Source organism: Polyodon spathula, chromosome 11 (assembly GCF_017654505.1).
Source record: "Polyodon spathula isolate WHYD16114869_AA chromosome 11, ASM1765450v1, whole genome shotgun sequence".
In the NCBI taxonomy this organism is placed as follows: domain Eukaryota; kingdom Metazoa; phylum Chordata; class Actinopteri; order Acipenseriformes; family Polyodontidae; genus Polyodon; species Polyodon spathula.
In genome coordinates, this window is record NC_054544.1 from 38,188,093 (window position 1) to 38,207,231 (window position 19,139).

At 38.2% G+C, this 19,139-nt stretch overlaps 1 protein-coding gene across 2 annotated transcripts in view; it reads left to right on the plus strand.

Annotated features, from left to right (window-relative positions):
* Nucleotides 1-18,638, plus strand: part of LOC121323130 (ubiquitin carboxyl-terminal hydrolase 13-like) — a 40,589-nt gene extending 21,951 nt beyond the window's left edge. The window contains exons 12-22 of one of the 2 annotated variants that reach the window (XM_041263933.1): nucleotides 757-910; nucleotides 1,418-1,592; nucleotides 1,684-1,772; nucleotides 4,500-4,622; nucleotides 7,410-7,436; nucleotides 7,849-7,992; nucleotides 8,715-8,759; nucleotides 12,833-12,993; nucleotides 13,652-13,820; nucleotides 14,349-14,433; nucleotides 14,740-18,638. In XM_041263933.1, coding sequence (XP_041119867.1) covers nucleotides 757-910; nucleotides 1,418-1,592; nucleotides 1,684-1,772; nucleotides 4,500-4,622; nucleotides 7,410-7,436; nucleotides 7,849-7,992; nucleotides 8,715-8,759; nucleotides 12,833-12,993; nucleotides 13,652-13,820; nucleotides 14,349-14,433; nucleotides 14,740-14,833 — 1,266 coding nt within the window. In that variant the 3' untranslated portion in view covers nucleotides 14,834-18,638. The remainder of the gene's footprint in view (nucleotides 1-756; nucleotides 911-1,417; nucleotides 1,593-1,683; nucleotides 1,773-4,499; nucleotides 4,623-7,409; nucleotides 7,437-7,848; nucleotides 7,993-8,714; nucleotides 8,760-12,832; nucleotides 12,994-13,651; nucleotides 13,821-14,348; nucleotides 14,434-14,739) is intronic. The other variant, XM_041263934.1, reaches the window with a different exon arrangement.
* Nucleotides 18,639-19,139: the final 501 nt, after the last annotated feature.

A 19,139-nucleotide genomic window follows, 5' to 3' on the forward strand; every position in this document is an offset into this window, starting at 1 on the left:
ATCTTTAATTAGAGTTTGGTGTGAAGCACACTGGAGTCTTGAAATTAAATTTAGTTTTCAGACTTCCAGTAATCATGGGACTCAGCCAGAAAATATACATTCTGTTGTGTTCCTGGGATAAGAAACAAAGAAGTTGGGACCCACGTTGATTCCAGTCTTCTGATGTCTTATCAGTGCTGCATGTAGTAATCTGTTTGGGGTCATAATATTTGCAGAAGAAAACATTGGACACGTTTTAGTATCTTTTAATAGAAGGTGGTTGGTGCTAGCAGTGCACTCCCAATTTCTTGCACTGTTTATGAGACTGTCATATACAGTGCCTTGCAAAAGTATTCAGACCCCTGACCAATTCTCTCATATTACTGAATTACAAATGGTACATTGAAATTTTGGTTCTGTTTGATATTTTATTTTTAAATATAATTTTAAATATTAATGTGTGGGGCTTGAATACTTATGCAAGCAAGATATTTCAGTTTTTTGTTTTTCTTAAAAATATTTCCCAACATAAAACCAATGTCACCTTACAATAATTGATTTTGAGTTTAAGTGTTTTAAAATAAAATATCGAACAGAACGAAATTTCAATGTACCATTTGTAATTCAGTAATATGAGAGAATTGGTCAGGGGTCAGAATACTTTTGCAAGGCACTAATTATATATATATATATATATAATGTTCCCAGTGTCAGCACATAGGCGTCAGATAGATCTATCCTAAACATATTGTTTTATATTGTTTTGTGCCATCCTAGAGAAACAGCGAAGGCTCAGAGAATCCCAGTGATGTCTTCCGGTTCCTGGTGGAAGAACGAACCCAGTGCTGTCAGTCCAGAATGGTCCGGTACACACAGCGCGCTGACAACATCATGCAACTTCCTGCGCCCATGGAAGCCGCAACAAACAAGGGTAAATACGGAAGCTTATTCGGCAATAACATGCAAGAGAAACCCACTCCTGTTGGGAGGCGCAGCCAAGTCCCCTTAAACCACCTGTTAAGTGAGTTGTCTCAGTTCAATTGTGTTATTGTGCTTACACTACACAGATTGATATAGAGAGTAATTAGGCTAATGGCATCCAGATCGGTTGTACCGAGTGAATGCCATGGATTGAAATACTTATCAGATTGTTCAGTTCTTCCAAGTCATTTTATAAGCAATTTGGCTAGTGCCTTGAAAGTGTAAGTGTTGGTATTACTGCAGCTATTAGGAAGGGGTGGCTCCTGCAAATCAGAGCTAGGTGTAACAATACCTGACATGATCAGTCTGCTACTCTAGACCAACCAACTATTTCTTGATATACAGGCAGATTATATTAATATTAATAAAAGTGACAGTTTGAGGTGCAGCCTACCTGCTCAGTGGATAAAAAGAGTGCATTACAAATTGGTTTTAAAATAATGATTTTGCTACACAGATGAATTGATAGCCTATGAAGTGAAACGTCAGGAGGCTGAAGTGAGCAGGAGAGCGCCCCCGCCAGCGGTCCGGGCCAGGATTCCATTCAGCGCCTGTTTGCAGGCCTACACAGAGCCAGAGAACGTGGATGACTTCTGGAGCAGTGCTCTGCAGGCCAAGTCCGCTGGAGTCAAGTAAGAGAACGTCCTTCTGTGTTTAGTAGTCAAACCCGTCTTCAACCTGTTATATATGAGCCACTCAAATGATTCTTTTTTTGTTTCGCAGAACATCTCGCTTTAAGTCATTTCCTGAATACCTGGTTATACAGATAAAGAAGTTTACCTTTGGGTTGGACTGGGTGCCAAAGAAATTAGGTAAGTGTTGGCTATTAGTAGAGTAGGATGACCTCACTAGGCTTCAACTGTAGTCTAAAATCAAAACAAAAGGACTGTTCACTGCTGTATTCTCTCCAAAAAAAACAAAGAAGCAAGCCAAGCACGCTGAAGAAAACATAGAATACTATGAGTACATGAATACATAACATTCCGAATGCAAAGTTAATCAGGAGAGTTCCTACAGGTTAAAATGTAAACCTGGGCTGAAAGGGTAGAAAAATATTAAATAATATAGAAGAACCTGACTGCAAAGAGGGGAGAGTGTATAGAAATAATCACATTTTCTACAGGGTCAGGTGCTGGATTCAGTTACAGCAGTGCAGTAGACTCATATTCCTTTGTAAGTAATGCCACATGTGGCCACTAAGGGGCATTATTAATCCATGGTGTGATAGCTCCAAACTGCTCAGCTGCTATTCACGTTCCACTATTTAACTCCCCATTGCAGAAAGAGCTCTGAACCCTTTACAGCATGAAGTAACTATACTGAAAGATAACACTAGGATATGTAAGTAATTTGAGTAAGTTATACAGAAAATAATATATACAGTGCCTATAGAAAGTCTACACCACTTTCAAATTTTTCACCTTTTGTTGCCTTATAGCCTGGAATTAAAATGCATTAAAATAGTTTTTTTTTTTTTTAATTTATCTACACATCCTACCCCACAACTTCCAAGTGAAAAAAATATTCTAGACCTTTGTAGAAAATGAATTAAAAATAAAAACTGAAATAGCTTGGTTGGATAAGTGTCCACCCCCCTTGTAATAGCAATCCTAAGTTAAGTGGCCTCCACCTGTGTTAAATTGTAGTGATTCACATTGTTTCAGGATAAATTTAGCAGTTCTTGTAGGTTCTCTCTGCTGAGTAGTGCATTTCAAAGCAAAGACTCAACCATGAGCACCGAGGCGCTTTCAAAAGAACTCTGGGACAAAGTTGTTGAAAGGCACAGATCAGGGGATGGGTATAAAAAAATATTAAAGGCCTTGAATATCCCTTGGAGCATGGTCAAGATGATTATTAAGAAGTGGAAGGTGTATGGCACCACCAAGACCCTGCCTAGATCAGGCCGTCACTCCAAACTGGATGACCGAGCAAGAAGGAGTCTGATCAGAGGGGCTACCAAGAGGCCAGTGGCAACTTACCAAGAGCTACAGGCTTTTACAGCCAAGACTGGTCAAAGTGTGCATGTGACAACAATATCCCAAGCACTCCACAAATCTGGTCTGTATGGTGGGGTGGCAAGAAGGAAGCCATTACTCAAGAAAGCCCACCTTGAATCCCGTTTTGAAGTATGCAAAAAAAAACACTCAGGAGATTCTGTAGGTATGTGGCAAAAAGTTCTGTGGTCTGACGAAATTAAAATTGAACTTTTTGGCCTAAATGCAAAGCGTTATGTTTGGCGCAAACCCAACACAGCTCATCACCCAAAGAACACCATCCCTACTGTGAAGCATGGTGGTGGCAGCATCATGTTATGGGGATGTTTCTCATCGGCAGGGACTGGGGCATTTGTCAGGATAGAAGGGAAAATGAATAGAGCAAAGTACAGAGAAGTCCTTGAGGAAAACATGCTGCTCCCTGTGAGAAAACTGAAACTAAGACGGAATTTCACCTTTCAACATGACAACGACCCAAAGTACACATCCAAAGCTACACTGGAGTGGCTAAGGAACAAAAAGGTGAATGTCCTTGAGTGGCCCAGTCAGAGCCCTGACTTAAATCCAAACAAAAATTTGTGGCATGACTTGGAAGATTGCTGTCCATCAACACTCCCCAAGGAACTTGACAGAGCTTGAACAGTTTTGTAAAGAAGAATGATCAAATATTGCCAAATCTAGATGTGCAAAGTTGGTAGAGATCTATCCCAACAAACTCACAGCTGTAATTGCTGCCAAACGTGCTTCCACTAAGTATTAACTCAGGGGGGTAGAGACTTGTCCAGTTATGATCTTTCAGTTTTGTATTTTTAATGTATAATTTTTCTCAATAAAAACTTTTTTCCCCCTTAACAGTGTGGAGTATGGTGTGTAGAGAAGTGGAAAAAAATCCTCATTTTTTGCATGTAAATTGGAGGCATTGACACAACAACATGTGAAATTGGAGGCATTGACACAACAACATGTGAAAATGTTCAAGGGGGTGTAGACTTTCTGTAGGCACTGTATATAGGCATACATACACTAGACTACTGGACTGCAGTTTTGATTGGGGTTATCTTTCCTGTACTACTGTTTAGTGTGTTTCCTTTCCCTAGACATATATACAGGTCTGCAGTAATTAAAGAGTTAATTAACATTTATATATTTTATTTCTGGAATATCACCTTGGACAAGATCACCTCTAAATTGTTCCCCAGTATATATTTCCCTCAAAGACTTATCTGCTATTGGGCAGCTGAGGTCTAAGCTATTTTACATATATCTTGCTGTTCATTTTTGCTATTTCATGCTCTGTTTATTAATGTTTGCATTAAGCAACTTTGTTGTATTTATTTGTTCTTTTTCAGTCTAACTGGTAATTTTATCTGTTATTTGTGAGTATTACATATCTGCTTTTTCTCAATAAAGATTTAAACTTATTTTCTTGTTTTGCTGTTCTTTTTCTTGAAATCAGTCATGTTTTCTTATGTATCTGCTTGAAAAAAAAAAAACGATGTAGTCATGTGCTTACACAATGCTTTCTCCTGTCTGTCCTGTACACAGACATTTCTATAGACATGCCAGACTTGCTGGACATCACTCACCTCCGTGCCACAGGGTTACAGCCAAAAGAGGAGGAGCTTCCAGACATTGCTCCGCCCATTGTTATTCCAGATGAACCCAAAGGTACCGCCCTCTTCCAAGAGGTGTCCTCATGCGGCTGTCCTCTCATCTTTTATTACATTACACATTTAGTTAGGTTTTAATACACTGAAGTGTGACTTTCCAATAATGGTCATGTGACGTGACCTTTTTGGTTTCCCAGTGACTTATCCAATATAGCAAATGTTCAGTTTTCAAGGAATGACACAGAAATTGAGAGTGAGGTTCAGGTATTGCTCTGATACATACTGTATCAGTGAGTCAATAGTCTAGATATTGTACTATAGGATAAATGGACTTCATCAGAGTCAAAGTGAAAACTATAAAATGGGCCCTGAAAAGGGGGTGAACCCTTTATCCTGTTTGGGGTTTGAACCTCTCTTTGGAGTAAGTCTCAAACTTGATGTAGTTGACAACAGAGTTAAATAGCCTAGTGTATCACAAGTTTGGATGTGCTGTGGGTTAAGTGAATCCCCAAGCCAGGAATTTCCCAAAATACTTTTGTCTTCAGATACATTCAAAACAGCAGTTCCATCAGTTGGCTAACTTTGCCTGGAAAATAGTGATGCTGCCGGAGACACATGGGTTGTCTGTAAAGGGGCTGTCTTCACACAATCCTTAGGTTTTTAACATAGACTAGAAAAACATAATGTTTTTATATTTTGTTATTGAGCTTATACAGTAATTTGCCCACAATCTATCTAATACAGTGTGTTGTGTACATTACACAAACACATTGCTTGTAAAATAAAATAGACAAACACACTATACAATGCAGGGTTTGAATTAACAGCTCTGTATTTGAGGAAAGACATCTGTTTTAAGTGCAAAACAAGTTACTGGATATAGCTTTCTAAGTGTAAGCTTTTTTTCTGTCTCTAAATTGAATTTATATTGGTATAGAATAGGCTGGTACCCATCTTGTCACGATGGAGAGCAGGCTGTTAATCCTTTTCACCCAAACAGAATTGACAAGACTTCTCTGGGTGCTGCTGTGGAAAAAAAAAACAAAAAAACAAAGACAAACAGCAAGGGATAGGTGAACGCCAAAGTCACCAATCAAAGTACCGTACTTCACTTTAAAAGAAAACTCCTCCAGACAGAGCTTGCTGGTGGTTTTGAATGTAGTCATTTGGAAGGAAAGTGAACAGACCAACACAATCACAACCCACAAACCCACAGAGGTCACCCTGATCGGCTTGGTACTGCAATGATTTCTAAACCAAAGTGGATGGACGATGGCCAGGTATCTCTCCAAAGCGATACAGCACAGGAAGAAGATGCTGACAAACATGATGAAGAATACATAGCTAATGACAATGCACGCATCCCTCCTGAAAAACCACACCTGCCTCCTCCTGTAGTAGTCAGATCAGATGGGGCAGCACAGTGATCTGAACGAGGTCTGTTATAAGCCGGCTGGTGAAGTAGATAGGAAGGCTGTTTTTAGTATTCTTGACAGAGCAGTACAGGCCGTATAGGGCCAGGCAGTTCGTAGGGCAGCCCAATGCAGAAGACAATGCCATACAGCACAGGGAGAAAGATATTGTCAGTGCCACAGTGGATGAGGCTGGTGTTGTTTAGAAATTAGAAAATTTTTGAAAATCAAATCTCAATTAAGGACAGTTCATTGTCACCTCAGACCAACCAGATAAACATTTATATGAGACCTAATATACACTATTGTCCAACAGATACATGCAAGCACTAGGGGTGCCCATGAGACCTCACTCATGCCTAATTCATTTACAGTGTCTTGGTATTGATAATTATCTCAAATATCTGTTATAAATGTCGGTGCATCCAAAATGTAATCCATTTACAAACCAATGAAGAACAATATGGTGAGACATTGGTTCTCCCCCGCCCATACAAATTCTGCAATCGCACGTAATGTGGTATTGTCCCCAGTGTATACGTTAATATAACAGTTGTATCCATCTACCAGCTTCCTTTTGTAACACTTCAATATGAAAAGCACCATCAGAGATAATAGTTTTACCTCTGTGAAATACGCTGTGCCTGGCAAAGAGAGTTGGACAGTATGATATAATGAGGAAGTACAGTTCAATATTTGTTTCCTGCTTCATTTCACTATACAGTGCACTCCGTTTATAAGATGGAAGATGCAGCATACGAATGTTTTCATTGTTGTCAGTTTTTTTGAAGTGGCAAATGTATAGAACAAGGGGCTCCCGAGTGGTACATTCAGTAAAGGCGTTCCGCGTGGAGTGCAGGATGTGCCCTGTAGCCTGGAGGTCGTTGCTGACCATGACCGGGGGTTCCTAGGGGGCGGCACACAATCGGCAGAGCGCCGCCCGGGTAGGGAGGGATTAGGTTGGCAGGGCAATCCACGGTTCACTGCTCACCAGCGACCCCTGCGGCTCATAGGTACCTGCGGATGTGCAGTGGAGCCATTCAGATCTGTGTTGTTCTCCGGCGCTATAGGTCTGATCACTGGATCTGCAGTGTGAAAAAAGATGGCTAGGCAGGGACACGTTTCGGAAGACACGTGTGTTAGCCGCCGTTCTCTGAGCTGCCGGGGGGTTGCAGCGGTGAACCAGGATTAATAGTAACACAATTGGTAATTCTAAATTGGGGAGAAAAATGGGGTAAAAATCATTGGCTATGACTAAATTAAAAAAAAAAAAATGTATAGAACAAACCCTTTTTTGTTTCACATATACTGAAACACTAGAGTGAGGGCTGTATAAGTCAGCCAATTGAAAGGCTACACAAGCCACACCAGGACATTACTCTTTGTACCCTATATTTGCACTGATTGTGTTTTTTATTGTGTTTCCATTTCAGATCATTTGATGAATAATTTCACAGATTGTACGTATTTGTTTAGATTCTTGTTTTTGAGCTTTAATTCTGAATGCAGTTTGCCTTTTAAACCCCATTTTGCTTTTGTATTAATTTTGTAATCTGTAATCAAAGGTGTGTCTTTACAATATTTCCTAAATCACAAAAAGTCATAGTCTAGTTGGAAGAAAACACATGCAGTTAAGCCATCTATATATGCAAGACAAAGAATTATATTTAAACAGTGTAATCAGCAGCCTATTTGAATGCATCCACCAATTTAACTTTATGTTATTCTGACTTGTCCCCTCAGTAATTGATTTATTGGTAAATCATGGACGGTTTTATAGTAACGTTTAGCTCATTAAAATAGAGCCCAATCTTGTTGAATGTGTTCCTTGAGGTCCAATTTCATGCTTAACTTGTTTTCATCCCTACGCAGCTCCAGAAATAGATGAGTCGGCAGTGATGCAGCTCACTGAAATGGGCTTCCCCCTCGAAGCCTGTCGCAAGGCAGTTTACTACACAGGAAACATGGGGGCTGAAGTAGCCTTAAACTGGGTTATAGCCCACATGGAGGAGCCCGGTAAGTGAGCCACATCTTTCGTGGTTTAAATGACAGTTTTCATCACAAAGTGCCTCGTTTTTGTTTTCATGCAATACTCCTGCAGCATGCTCAGTATTGCACTGTATATCAAATCATTATCGCATTCATCTTTACATTGTAGGGTCAGAGTTACCAAGCACTGCTAGCTGTTTTATTTATTTTTCCTTGTGTGTTGTATTTAACATGGTGTGGGTTGATGGGTGCCTCTCGCTAATGATTACTTGAACACAGTTCCCCTTTTGTACATCACAAAATGATTATGTGTTTGTGAATTGCGAGCTTCGTGAAGAGCTATATATATAGATATATATATATATTATATATATAGATATATATATATCTATAATATATCTGGATATATATATATATATACCTACATACCCCTTACAGAAAAAGCTGAAAAACACCACTGAGATACCATTATAATCCCCTATAAAAACTGTTAGCAGAGCAATTTGAATACCACTGCATTACCTTGAAATAAACACAATGACATCATAATGGTATGGTACTGCAGTAAACTACCTGTGCTATATTGCTTTATACCATAATCATGTACACTATGCCAATTATGATGCCAACATAATAATAAAGGTAAGAACAAGACAGAGTAGAGTGCCCTATCAGCATTAGAGTGAAAATGACAGAGGGGACAACACTCTCTTTAGTGTAATTCAGGGGATTTTCGTTTTCATTCGTAGAAGGAAACGGTAACAGAAACCCTGGAAACAGTAATCCGCAGCAGGGTGAGTATTTTAACCCTTTGTTTACCACAAAACCAACTTCTTACTGGAAATTCAATTTGACCTGTCTGACCACGTCTTCCAAATAGTACTTGCATCTCCATTTTGTGTTTTTAACATAGAGTGACATTTTTCTTCTAATAATTCCCATTTATTGCATTTTTCTGTGCCTTTAAAAGGCTTACCTTCAGCCCCAGTGATTCTAGTCACTACCTGTAAAGGCATGATAAAAAGAGGGGATTTCAAGCACATGTTTATACTTCTGAGAAATTCAAGGCTTCTAAAGTGCAGCAACAGTGCCTACCATGTCCTTGTGCTTGTGCTATGGTCTCGCCAAATAAGTACAAGTGAACTTTATCAGGTGTATGTGCTGCTTCCCCATTCCCCATTGCAAGTTGGATTGGGGCCAGTTCTAAGCATGCTCATGCAAAGCAAGCTAAATCGCATGTGTGTCAAGTGATGTAACATTGAGATTACTCCAGTGTGTCTAAATCCTGTAGTTGTTGTTTTCCAGGAGTTTTTAGAAATGGAACACTTCCTAGAAAATGTGTTCTATATAGGTACACAGGCAAGTGGTGCACCCAGTAAAGACACCCCGCGTGGAGTGGAGATCATTGCTGACCGTGACAGGGGGTTCCTAGGGGGTGGGGGACACAATTGGCCGAGCACCACCCCGGTAGGAAGGGATTGGGTCGACAGGGTAGTGCACGGTTCACCACGCACCAGCGACTCCTGTAGCTGATAGGGCGCCTGTGGATCTGCAGGCTAGGGTTAGAGGCATGTTAATCTGTGGAAAGCCTCTGTGCTCGACCAGCTAAGGCAGTTTGGTGATGCTTTACTTGTAAATGAAACCTGCAGAATATCTAGAAGGGTTTGCATTTTAAGTAGGGCTGTCACTCAATTAACCCTGTGCGGTCCTATGTCGGACCAGGTCCGACATCACAATTTTTCCTTTCCAGTCTGATATCGGACCCTGTCCGACATCATCAAAAAGACATCAAGCACAGGTCTCTAGTCGTTTTTTTCTCTGGAAAAAGCTGAGAAAAGCTTTCAATGGTCGTACATAGCCCCTTCACCGCAGACACAACATGGACATCAACACACAAGATAGCTGCTTCCGCATGCAGCACTCAGAGAATATCACTGACATCTACCAAGCTTTTTGAGATGTTATAGTAATAAAATAATGACTTGGATAACATTATTGAGGAGTTTGGTGATAAAACAAGTGATTTGGAGAGGATTTATCAATATGCATTGCTATGAAGTGGTATGTGATACATACAGCGAACAAGGAGTGGGGCTTGTCTGGAGATGCAGTACTGAGTGTCCTGTTGATATGCAGTGCCTTTTAAACGTGTTTTACTATGAAAAAAAATACTTAAACAGCGCGTGTGAAAATAAATTGGACCTGACGTGCCTGACAGGCGTTGAAGGGACCACAAAGGGTTAAAAATTTTGATTGATTATTTTATGGGCATTAGTTGATTAATCGCAAGATTAATCAATAGATTAACCCGTGTACATTTTTAATATAAGGTAACAATCTTATAGCAGCTGTCCTGCATAGTAATACTAAAAGAATCAATGGAATCGAAAAAAAATAATAAGCCCAATGGGAATTTTTTTTTTTTTTTTAAAAGCATTTTTATTATTATTGGCTTCCTGCACTTCTGCTTTTATTTATTCTGAATCTTGTTAGAGGTACCTGAGAATACTGTGGCTATTGACAAGCGATTGCTTAACACACTGTCATAGTCAGAAATCAGAGAAAGTAATTCCACCTTCATCGTGCCCTCTGAATGCCAGTTCTTTCTTGCCAAGGTAAACTGGATCAATCAAACGTTTAAGAACCTCACATTTTTTTTCTTACTTGCTCTTTGTGATGCATTGTATCCGTACGCTTCTGCTCATCCAGTTGAACACCAATCTGGGTTTGTCCAAAAGTTTTGAGTGTTACAGTGGCTCGCAAGTCACCTTTGGCAACGCTCATGTTTTTATGCTGACTTCGATAGACGTTCTAGATTTCTGTAGCCAGTGCTGTTCCATATCACCTGAACAAAATACCTTTTTTTTTTTTTTTTTTTTAAGTGAAAGCTGCCGGTAAGCCACGGATACTTCTCGTAATTTAATTGTTGGAAGTGGCGAGTATATCCCTTCCCTTCCTCTGTCAGTGCACGTATTTGTAGTGCATACCTCCCCTTTTTAACAATCTCCAATTTTTCTGAGAAAGTTCTTCTTGAAAAGTGATTTGTAACCAAATTGACTGACATTTTTTAAAATGTATTTGTAAACAGCAGTTCTAAATATTACTTTGACATTCTCAATATATTAGCAATATCGCACAAAATTCAGCTATTCCTACACTGCTTAACCTGGCAAATTTAACTCCCTCCTCTGCTCACTAATGATTGGACAGCTGCAAAACCAGGGCAGATCTTTGACTCCCAATACTTAAACCTACTTAAGACCTTCATCTGTTTTTGTCCCAACTCTGCTCACTTATGATTGGAGAAAATGCAGATCTTCTATTGGTCGATTTTATTTTATATAAAAAAAAAAAAATTCTGCACGATTTAAATTGTAAAAATGTTTTATCTGCGATCAACTCTTTAGTTAATTAATTGGTACGATTCATCTGTTAAACAGAGCAGCCCTAATTAAGAATAATTTTTAATTAAATGGTATTACTCCCCACTCTGTCTAGATCAAGAGAATCATACAGTCAATTTTGCATCCAAGCATGTGAAAAACAGTTATAAATCTTGTAAGGTTTTTAGCAAAGGTAAACAAAGGGTTAAACAATTGAGATCAAACTGAATGTAGTACTGTACAGTATAATAATACACTGAGCTGAATTGAGATGGAGGGTTAGATATTCATATCGTGCATATCATGTCACACATGCGAATAAATATATAAATATCACTTAATCAACTGTATGCAAGCCTCGTTACTAATGCTGTACAAGCACAGTAGAGAATCAATTATCCAATCTTTGATCAACTGTACTGTCCAATCAACTGAACGCACCTGTAATCACGTGATGAATTACGTGTGGTTTATTACACACACAGCTTCTGCTGCTAAAACCGCTATGGAATTTAGCTGCCAAAAAAGGACAGCAGACTGAGGCAAATGAAAGTTGCAGAATTATTCAGACCACCAAAACCTTAGGTGGAGCATTGTGTGCTGTAAATTGTTGCAGTTAAGCAAATTAAAACAGTCACCTCGTTCTTGAGTCTTCTTCTGTTTCGTCAGTAAGAGGTGGAGATCCTGTCTATGTTGTTGAGCAGCTAAGAACTTTTGTTGCATTCATTTCAATTGTGCTTTATTACAATACCTTAACAGCAAGTATCAAAGTATAGAAACATTTTACTGAATGTTTTAAGTTTAAATATTCCTAAAGTTCTGTACTGTGTCAAAGTTGTACTGAATTGTATTCTTTGATGATTTTCAAAGTTTGGTATATGGTATGTTTAATTACAGTATTTCATTACCTTAACTGTAGGTGTTAAAGGTTTACTGAATTGCAATAATTTAATGATTTATAAAGCTTTGTAATTTTGTATGCTTAATGTGATAGAATAGGTTACTAGCTATATATCATCAATAAGTACTTGTGTACTAAGTACTTGTGTTTGTTAACTTTATTTTATACATTATTAAAGCTACAGTAATTTTTATTTACCTCTTCGATAATCCATACAAATTGATTATGCAAACTTGTATTGGTCCTAATTACTTTGGATAATTGACTCTCTACAGTAATAACGAAGTGGATTTGTTTGTGTTTAGATATACACATTTTTTTTGTTCACAGTCCAACCTGGCATTACCACCTATTGATTGTAAATGTTTACATTTTCATAATGAACAATGCTAAAGCAGCAAGTCAATAATTAAGAGCTGAAATAAGCAGGACCTGGGGACTAACATGGCTTATAAACAGGATTACAGGGGAGCAAATCATTATTATTTTTGTTCTGGTAGCTGTAAGGTTCTCAATAGCAAATACACTTTCCCATTGTAGACATTCAAAAGCTCTTTATTAAGTATGCATTTCCTTTCTTTAGACTTTGCTGAGCCGTTGGTGGTTTCTGGTTTTAATGAGATTGACTCTTCATCGTCAGCAGCGGTTCCTGCGGCTGACAACCAGCCTCCAGAGGAGAGCGTAGCCATCCTTACATCCATGGGCTTTCCCAGGTACCAGGCCTTGCAGGGCCTGAAGGCAACGGTGGGTCTTTAAAGCAACTCCTTTTCACTGGGCAGATACAAGAATGGACAACACGCAGAAACCAATCAGATTCATCTGCTGAGCATGTATAAGCACCCACCTGTTGTAAGGACGTTCATTTGCCAGTCACTGTGCAACTTTCAAAGTTAAAGAAACTATTTAACTAACATAATGATATGGTGCCCAAAGCCTAAAGCCTAAAGCTAAGGTTGGCAGGTATTTCAGTTCACTTACTGGATATTATCGGTATCCTTGAAAGGGGTCTTCCCACAACAGTTAAAAATGTAGGCGACAGTAATAGCTTCCTGCTCACCATGAAGGCACTGCCTTAGTGACCCATTTTCCTCCACATACAGTATTAGACATAACATCTGGAGATAACATGGTGTCTGGTGTCAGCATACAGTACTGTACACGACAGTTCCTTTGTTTTTTATCAATTACTCGGAAGTATATTATAAAGTTGTTTTATGGTTAGAAAACGTTTTACGTTTCACTTTAAGCACAGGTAATCTGCCCAGCCAGTTAATGTTGTTTTCTGTTGAGCTTCCTGGAGTTTATTACTGTTTGTAGTTGCAGTAGGATGACTTTTTGCCTCAGTGATGTTGTGTCCTTTGAGTAACATGCATATAATATCTATGTTAACTGATTATTTTAGAACAACAATCTGGAACGTGCGCTGGACTGGATCTTTACTCACCCAGATAGTAAAGAGGAGAGTGAGGTAGCCTCAGACATCGCTGATTCAGAGGGCAACGCCAACCCAGTCTCCAACGCCACAGCCGACAATGAGCCAAGTGGGCCCCGGGTTAGGGACGGGCCTGGCAGTGAGTACAGATACATACTTCTTTTGTTTTACATAAACCTAGTAACAGCAGTAATAGGTTTTGGTTGGAATTCCAACTGAAAACAACTGTTTTGTGGTTTTATACAAACAGCCAAAACGATTTTTTAAAAATAAACTTCCCGTGAGTGGAAAAACAGCATTCTGTACTGATGTGGTAAGTGTGTCTGGCAACAGAGCATACACCAGGTGTGCACAATTCTGATCCTGGAGATAACAAGCCTTCCTGTTCTTTGTTTCACCTGTTCCCTAATTGACTTAATCAGTTAATGATCCCTATTAAACATGGGACCTTGAGGACCAGAGGATAACTTTTTTTAAACAGGACATACCAGAGTATGTAGGTGCACATGTTTACCACAAGGTGTCAGACAAGTTCTACTACCACTGGATCCTTCAGAATTCACATGTAAATAAAAACTATATTGAACAGCATAAACGTGGATAAAGATTTTCTTTGGTGACCACTAACCCACAGTACATCATTATTGAACCTCTTCTTGTATTACAGGATACGAGCTGTTTGCCTTCATTAGCCATATGGGAACATCCACAATGTGCGGCCGCTATGTATGTCACATCAAAAAGGAGGGCAGGTATGAGATAGCATGGGCTCCTGTAGTCTCCCATTCTTGGGCATGCAGCTCAGTTTATAGCATCAACTATGTTACAGCTAATAAAGCAATTCCATCCATACACTATTAGTAGATGAAAGAAAGTACTTGTTTTCTTGACTAATTTGACAAATTTAGTACCAAGGTACCGTTTACGTCCTCATTTTTTAAAAGCACGTCAAATTAATATTTACTGTCAATTTAATATTTACCTGGTGTAAAACAGAAAATGACAAGTTTGAGATGCAAAGATTGACAAGTTCTGATATAATCCCTGTATTTCCTTAGATGGGTAATCTACAATGACCACAAAGTGTGTCTGTCAGAAAGACCTCCCAAAGACTTGGGTTACATCTACTATTACCACCGGATATCCAGCTAGGCCGCAGTCCTCTCAGGTGGATACAGGCAGCCACAGTCGTCTTGCCAACTGGAAGCAGCAAAAAATAATCTAAAGACTGAACAAGGGAAGAAGCTGTTGATTAATTTATCGAAGGAAAAAAGCTAAAAAACTCAAAGGGATGTCTGGTAAAAGAGAGAAAGGCCATTTATTCATGAATGTTTATTGTAAATGCAGAGATTTATAGGAAATGTGTACAATCTGGTTACTGGAAAACAGCAATAGCATCTTAACATACATATCAGAAGCGTTTATTATTGTTTTTCAGGATTTTTCTATCCTCTAAAAAGGGAGCCTTAAATTTCTTGGTTTATATTGATCAACACTAAACCGCATATCCAGAGTCCTGTTTGTGTGTTTTTTTAATCTGCGTGTGAAGACGACCTGTGCCGATGTCAAGGGTCACAGAATTTCAGCGTTCATCTTGCATCATGTGTGTCGTACTAGAAGCAACACAAGTGCCAAAGCTCTGTAGACACATCCTCTTGATCTATCAAGCAGGTTGTCTAGTGCACAGTTAAAGCTGTTGCCTTATCAGAGAATATCAAAAAACAACAGCTAGTCATAAAAACACTTTAATTAAAATATCCACACCTATTTCCCTTGACCATTTCTTATTATTTTATTTTTTATGTAATTTTGAAATGCACACGTTGCCGGTAAATGTCGTGATTTAGATATTTCAGATATCCAAAAGGAGTATGTTTGCAGTTTGAAAAGAAATACATATTGGATCTAGATACAAATACACCAATGCCAACATGAAAATGAGCAGCTATACATTAAAAAATAACACCATTGCCGTTTCTCAATGGGTCTATATGGACTGTATTACTGTATTGAAACCTAAACTTTAAATGTTTTTTGAGCAATAATTTTGAAATTACATGGTAAAATTGTATTGAGAGTTTAAATGCCAGGGACAAGTGTTAGGGTGATTCCTTCTTTTCTGGTCCTAGTTATTAATCCTAAAAACACATCCATTACTGTAAGTGCCGCTCTACTGTGGACTGGTGGAAGTGCCAGCTCATTTGGTGATGGTTGCTATGCTACGCTGTGGAAGCCATTGTGAAATCTCTGTGTAGCCAAAGTGAATGGTGTGCTTGTGTACTGCAGGGTATACAGATTAGGAATCTTAATAAAAGATGGCGCACATGATAAACTATACTGCACTGTAGCTGAACTTCAATGCTAATATTCAGAGGTTGCGTTGATGAAGGTTTGTCTGTGATAAATACAACTTTGTTCAAACAGAGTTGCCTGACGTGGGCTTCGAAGTCGGGTGTAATATTTTCAGCACAGGACTTCACACAGGCCAGCTCACCTGCCACTTTGTGCTTTTGTTTGTGGTTTTTCTTCCAGAACTCAATATCATTCTAACACAAACGGATGGCTTTTCAAAGAGACATGATGTCTGTGCTGCATTATTTTACCATGTGATTCGAGGGGCTGCTAACTCAGTCATTGTGACTCAAGCTGCCATTTAACAAACATTAACTGCTAAGTTGAGCGAAGAAGAGGCGGCTGCAACAGCAAGTAGAGGCTGGTGATGTTTTCACATCAGAACTTGTCAACTGTGAAACAATGAGGTACTACAGATCACATTGTGTCTCCATATTGTGTATTCAGTCAACTGTCTGTATTCAGATCATTTGACTAATTGCAGTGTATAAAAAAGCTAGAATGTAAACGTCCTCAAAGCAAATCTGGAAACTGCTTGACATGTATTTTTGGGTAGGAAAACACCTCTAAAGACGCTAAAACAAACAGAGTGAAGTTTGTTGGCTTTTTTTGTTTTTGTGTGTGTTCAACCTCTACCTTGGCGCTTTTCTTATTTGAATGTATTCCTTACTGACAGCTACAGGTAGAGTCAGATTAACAGTAAAAGAATCTTAGGAACTAACTTACTCCTTTTAACAATTTTGCTGCTCAGCAGTTTTGTGACTGGGGGAAGAGATCTTGATGTTTTTTCAGACATTAATATCACTACTTTTACATTATCACAAGTCATCCCAGCAACATTTCTATTGCAACCAGTAGCTGTGCCACCTCCCAGCTTAGAAATCAACAAAGACATGTGCCTGAAGAGGGAGAGCCAGTGCAGAACATTTGAGAAACACTGATTTAAACAGTATTATCGAATAAAAATACATTGCATCAGTAATGTTAATTAGGAGTATTTAATGCAATTTTTTAAATATAATGTAACATGTCCTTAATTTTTTACCCTATACTCTTTCTTGTGTTAAGCAATCAGTAAAGTATCAGACATCTATATAATATAAGAAGACATAATATCATTTAGGTCAGCACAAATACAATACTGTTGCTTAAATGAGCAATGCAGTGTAGTACAATGGAGACGAATGGAGACTAAACACACATAGTACAGTATACTGTGCTTGTTGTTGATTAACTTGTATTGTAAGCAACATATTAAAGTTGAAGTTGCTGCTGTTGTTTCCTCTCAATGAGGAGTGCCCTGTGCTTTTGTTCACCTGTTATAGTTTTTAAAGACCAACCTAAGTCACGGATTTGAGAAGACATGCTTAATTAGGATGGCATGTTCCTGAAAATGTAAATTGAAAAAGAAAAGCAAAGATTGCAATCAAACGAACACACAGATTGCTTCATCTCAAACCCACCCCGGCCACATTCTGGTGCTAAGCTTGTTAGCAGGATGGATGGATATTCTTAAAAGCACTAAACGGCCAATTACCCTTTTGCAAACAGAATAATCTGAAAATAAAATTATCTAAATGTAAAACTGCGTTTGAAATGGTCATTTTTATTATTGAGAAATCCATTATAAACAAGAATGCATTTGTAATGAACCCTCACCCAAATGGTACAAGTTGACGTCTCTTATACATTAAGGGACGCCCTATACACAACTTGTATAATGTCTTGGAAGAAAACTGTGCCAATGGCATAGTCCCTTTAAGAAACATATTCAGACCAGAGATGTATGATGTCTGACTCTTCTCTTGTTTCCCTCTCTGCCCTGCTGACTGTGTGGACAGTCTCTGCAGTTTAAGTGGACTCTTAAGGAATCTATGCAATTCACGTTGTATCTTTTGTTATTTATCACTATCTTGTCTTTTTATCCACCTTTTTTGTTGCTGTACTATTTGATTGATTTAGTTGGCATCTTTGTTGCAATGTTTATTTATAGGGATGTCACAATATTCTCAGAGAGAGAGAGAGAGAGAGAGAGATTGATTGATTGATTGATTATCAATTTGCTGTATTTTACCTTGATGACCTATTTACCGTGGTGTTACAAAAAAGCTTTTATTTCTTTGCTTTATAATCTGCACATGCACTAAAGTTTAACAATGGTCATTTATAATGTAAACTTTTAAAGTTTTATTTTATCATAGAAATTTTGTTCACTTGTTTTTATTTATTTAATTTATAATTAAGGTGATTTTTTTTTTTTTTTTTTGCAAACCACAAAATTATACCAGTCCCACGGTTTTTATTTAGTTAAGTTCTGGGTCATCAAGTGGTCAGAATTAATGCTAAAATGCTTTCTTTTCCTTTTTTTTAATTAGCAAAAAAACTAATAATTGCTTCATAAAAACCCTGTATTTGAACGTGTACGTATCTTGACCGGCAGAGTATATCTGTATAGCTTGTGACATCCATGATGATTGCTGTATGATCCATATGCTACATATCATGAGTATTAAAAAAAAAAAAAAAAAATTCAAATGGAAAATTGGCTTATTTGGGGCATTATGATAGTTCAAATAATAATAATAATAAAAAAGTTGTTGACTTCTTTCTTGATTTCTGGCCAGTTTTTATATTTTATACTAATTTCCACTCGCCATTTTGAACACTTTCAAACTAGTTCAACTAGTCAAACTATTGATCCCTTCGCTGATGGGGATGGAAAGTGTAGTTTAGTAGACTGATTAAATAGTAGGAACTACACTAGGGCACCAGTTCAGTAGCTTTCCTGTCATTAAACACTTGGCACGTTGAAAACAGAACATCAGTATGACTTACTTGCTTCTTCCTAAGGCTATAGATTGTCCTTTCTGTTTTTTTAAACCCATTAGAAACATTAAATGGGATTCTTTAAAAAAAAAAAAAAAGCCACTTCTGAATCAAGAATCATTCGTTTGGCATCCCTACGTCACAGTATCATATTCTTGGTTATGATTTCAGTCAAATTTGGAAATTTTGCAATGTCCAAAAATTGATTTAAATGCAATTATAGAATTGGTAAGCTTACATTTTCATGGACGATTTGAAGCAAATTGTAGTTTGCGAAATG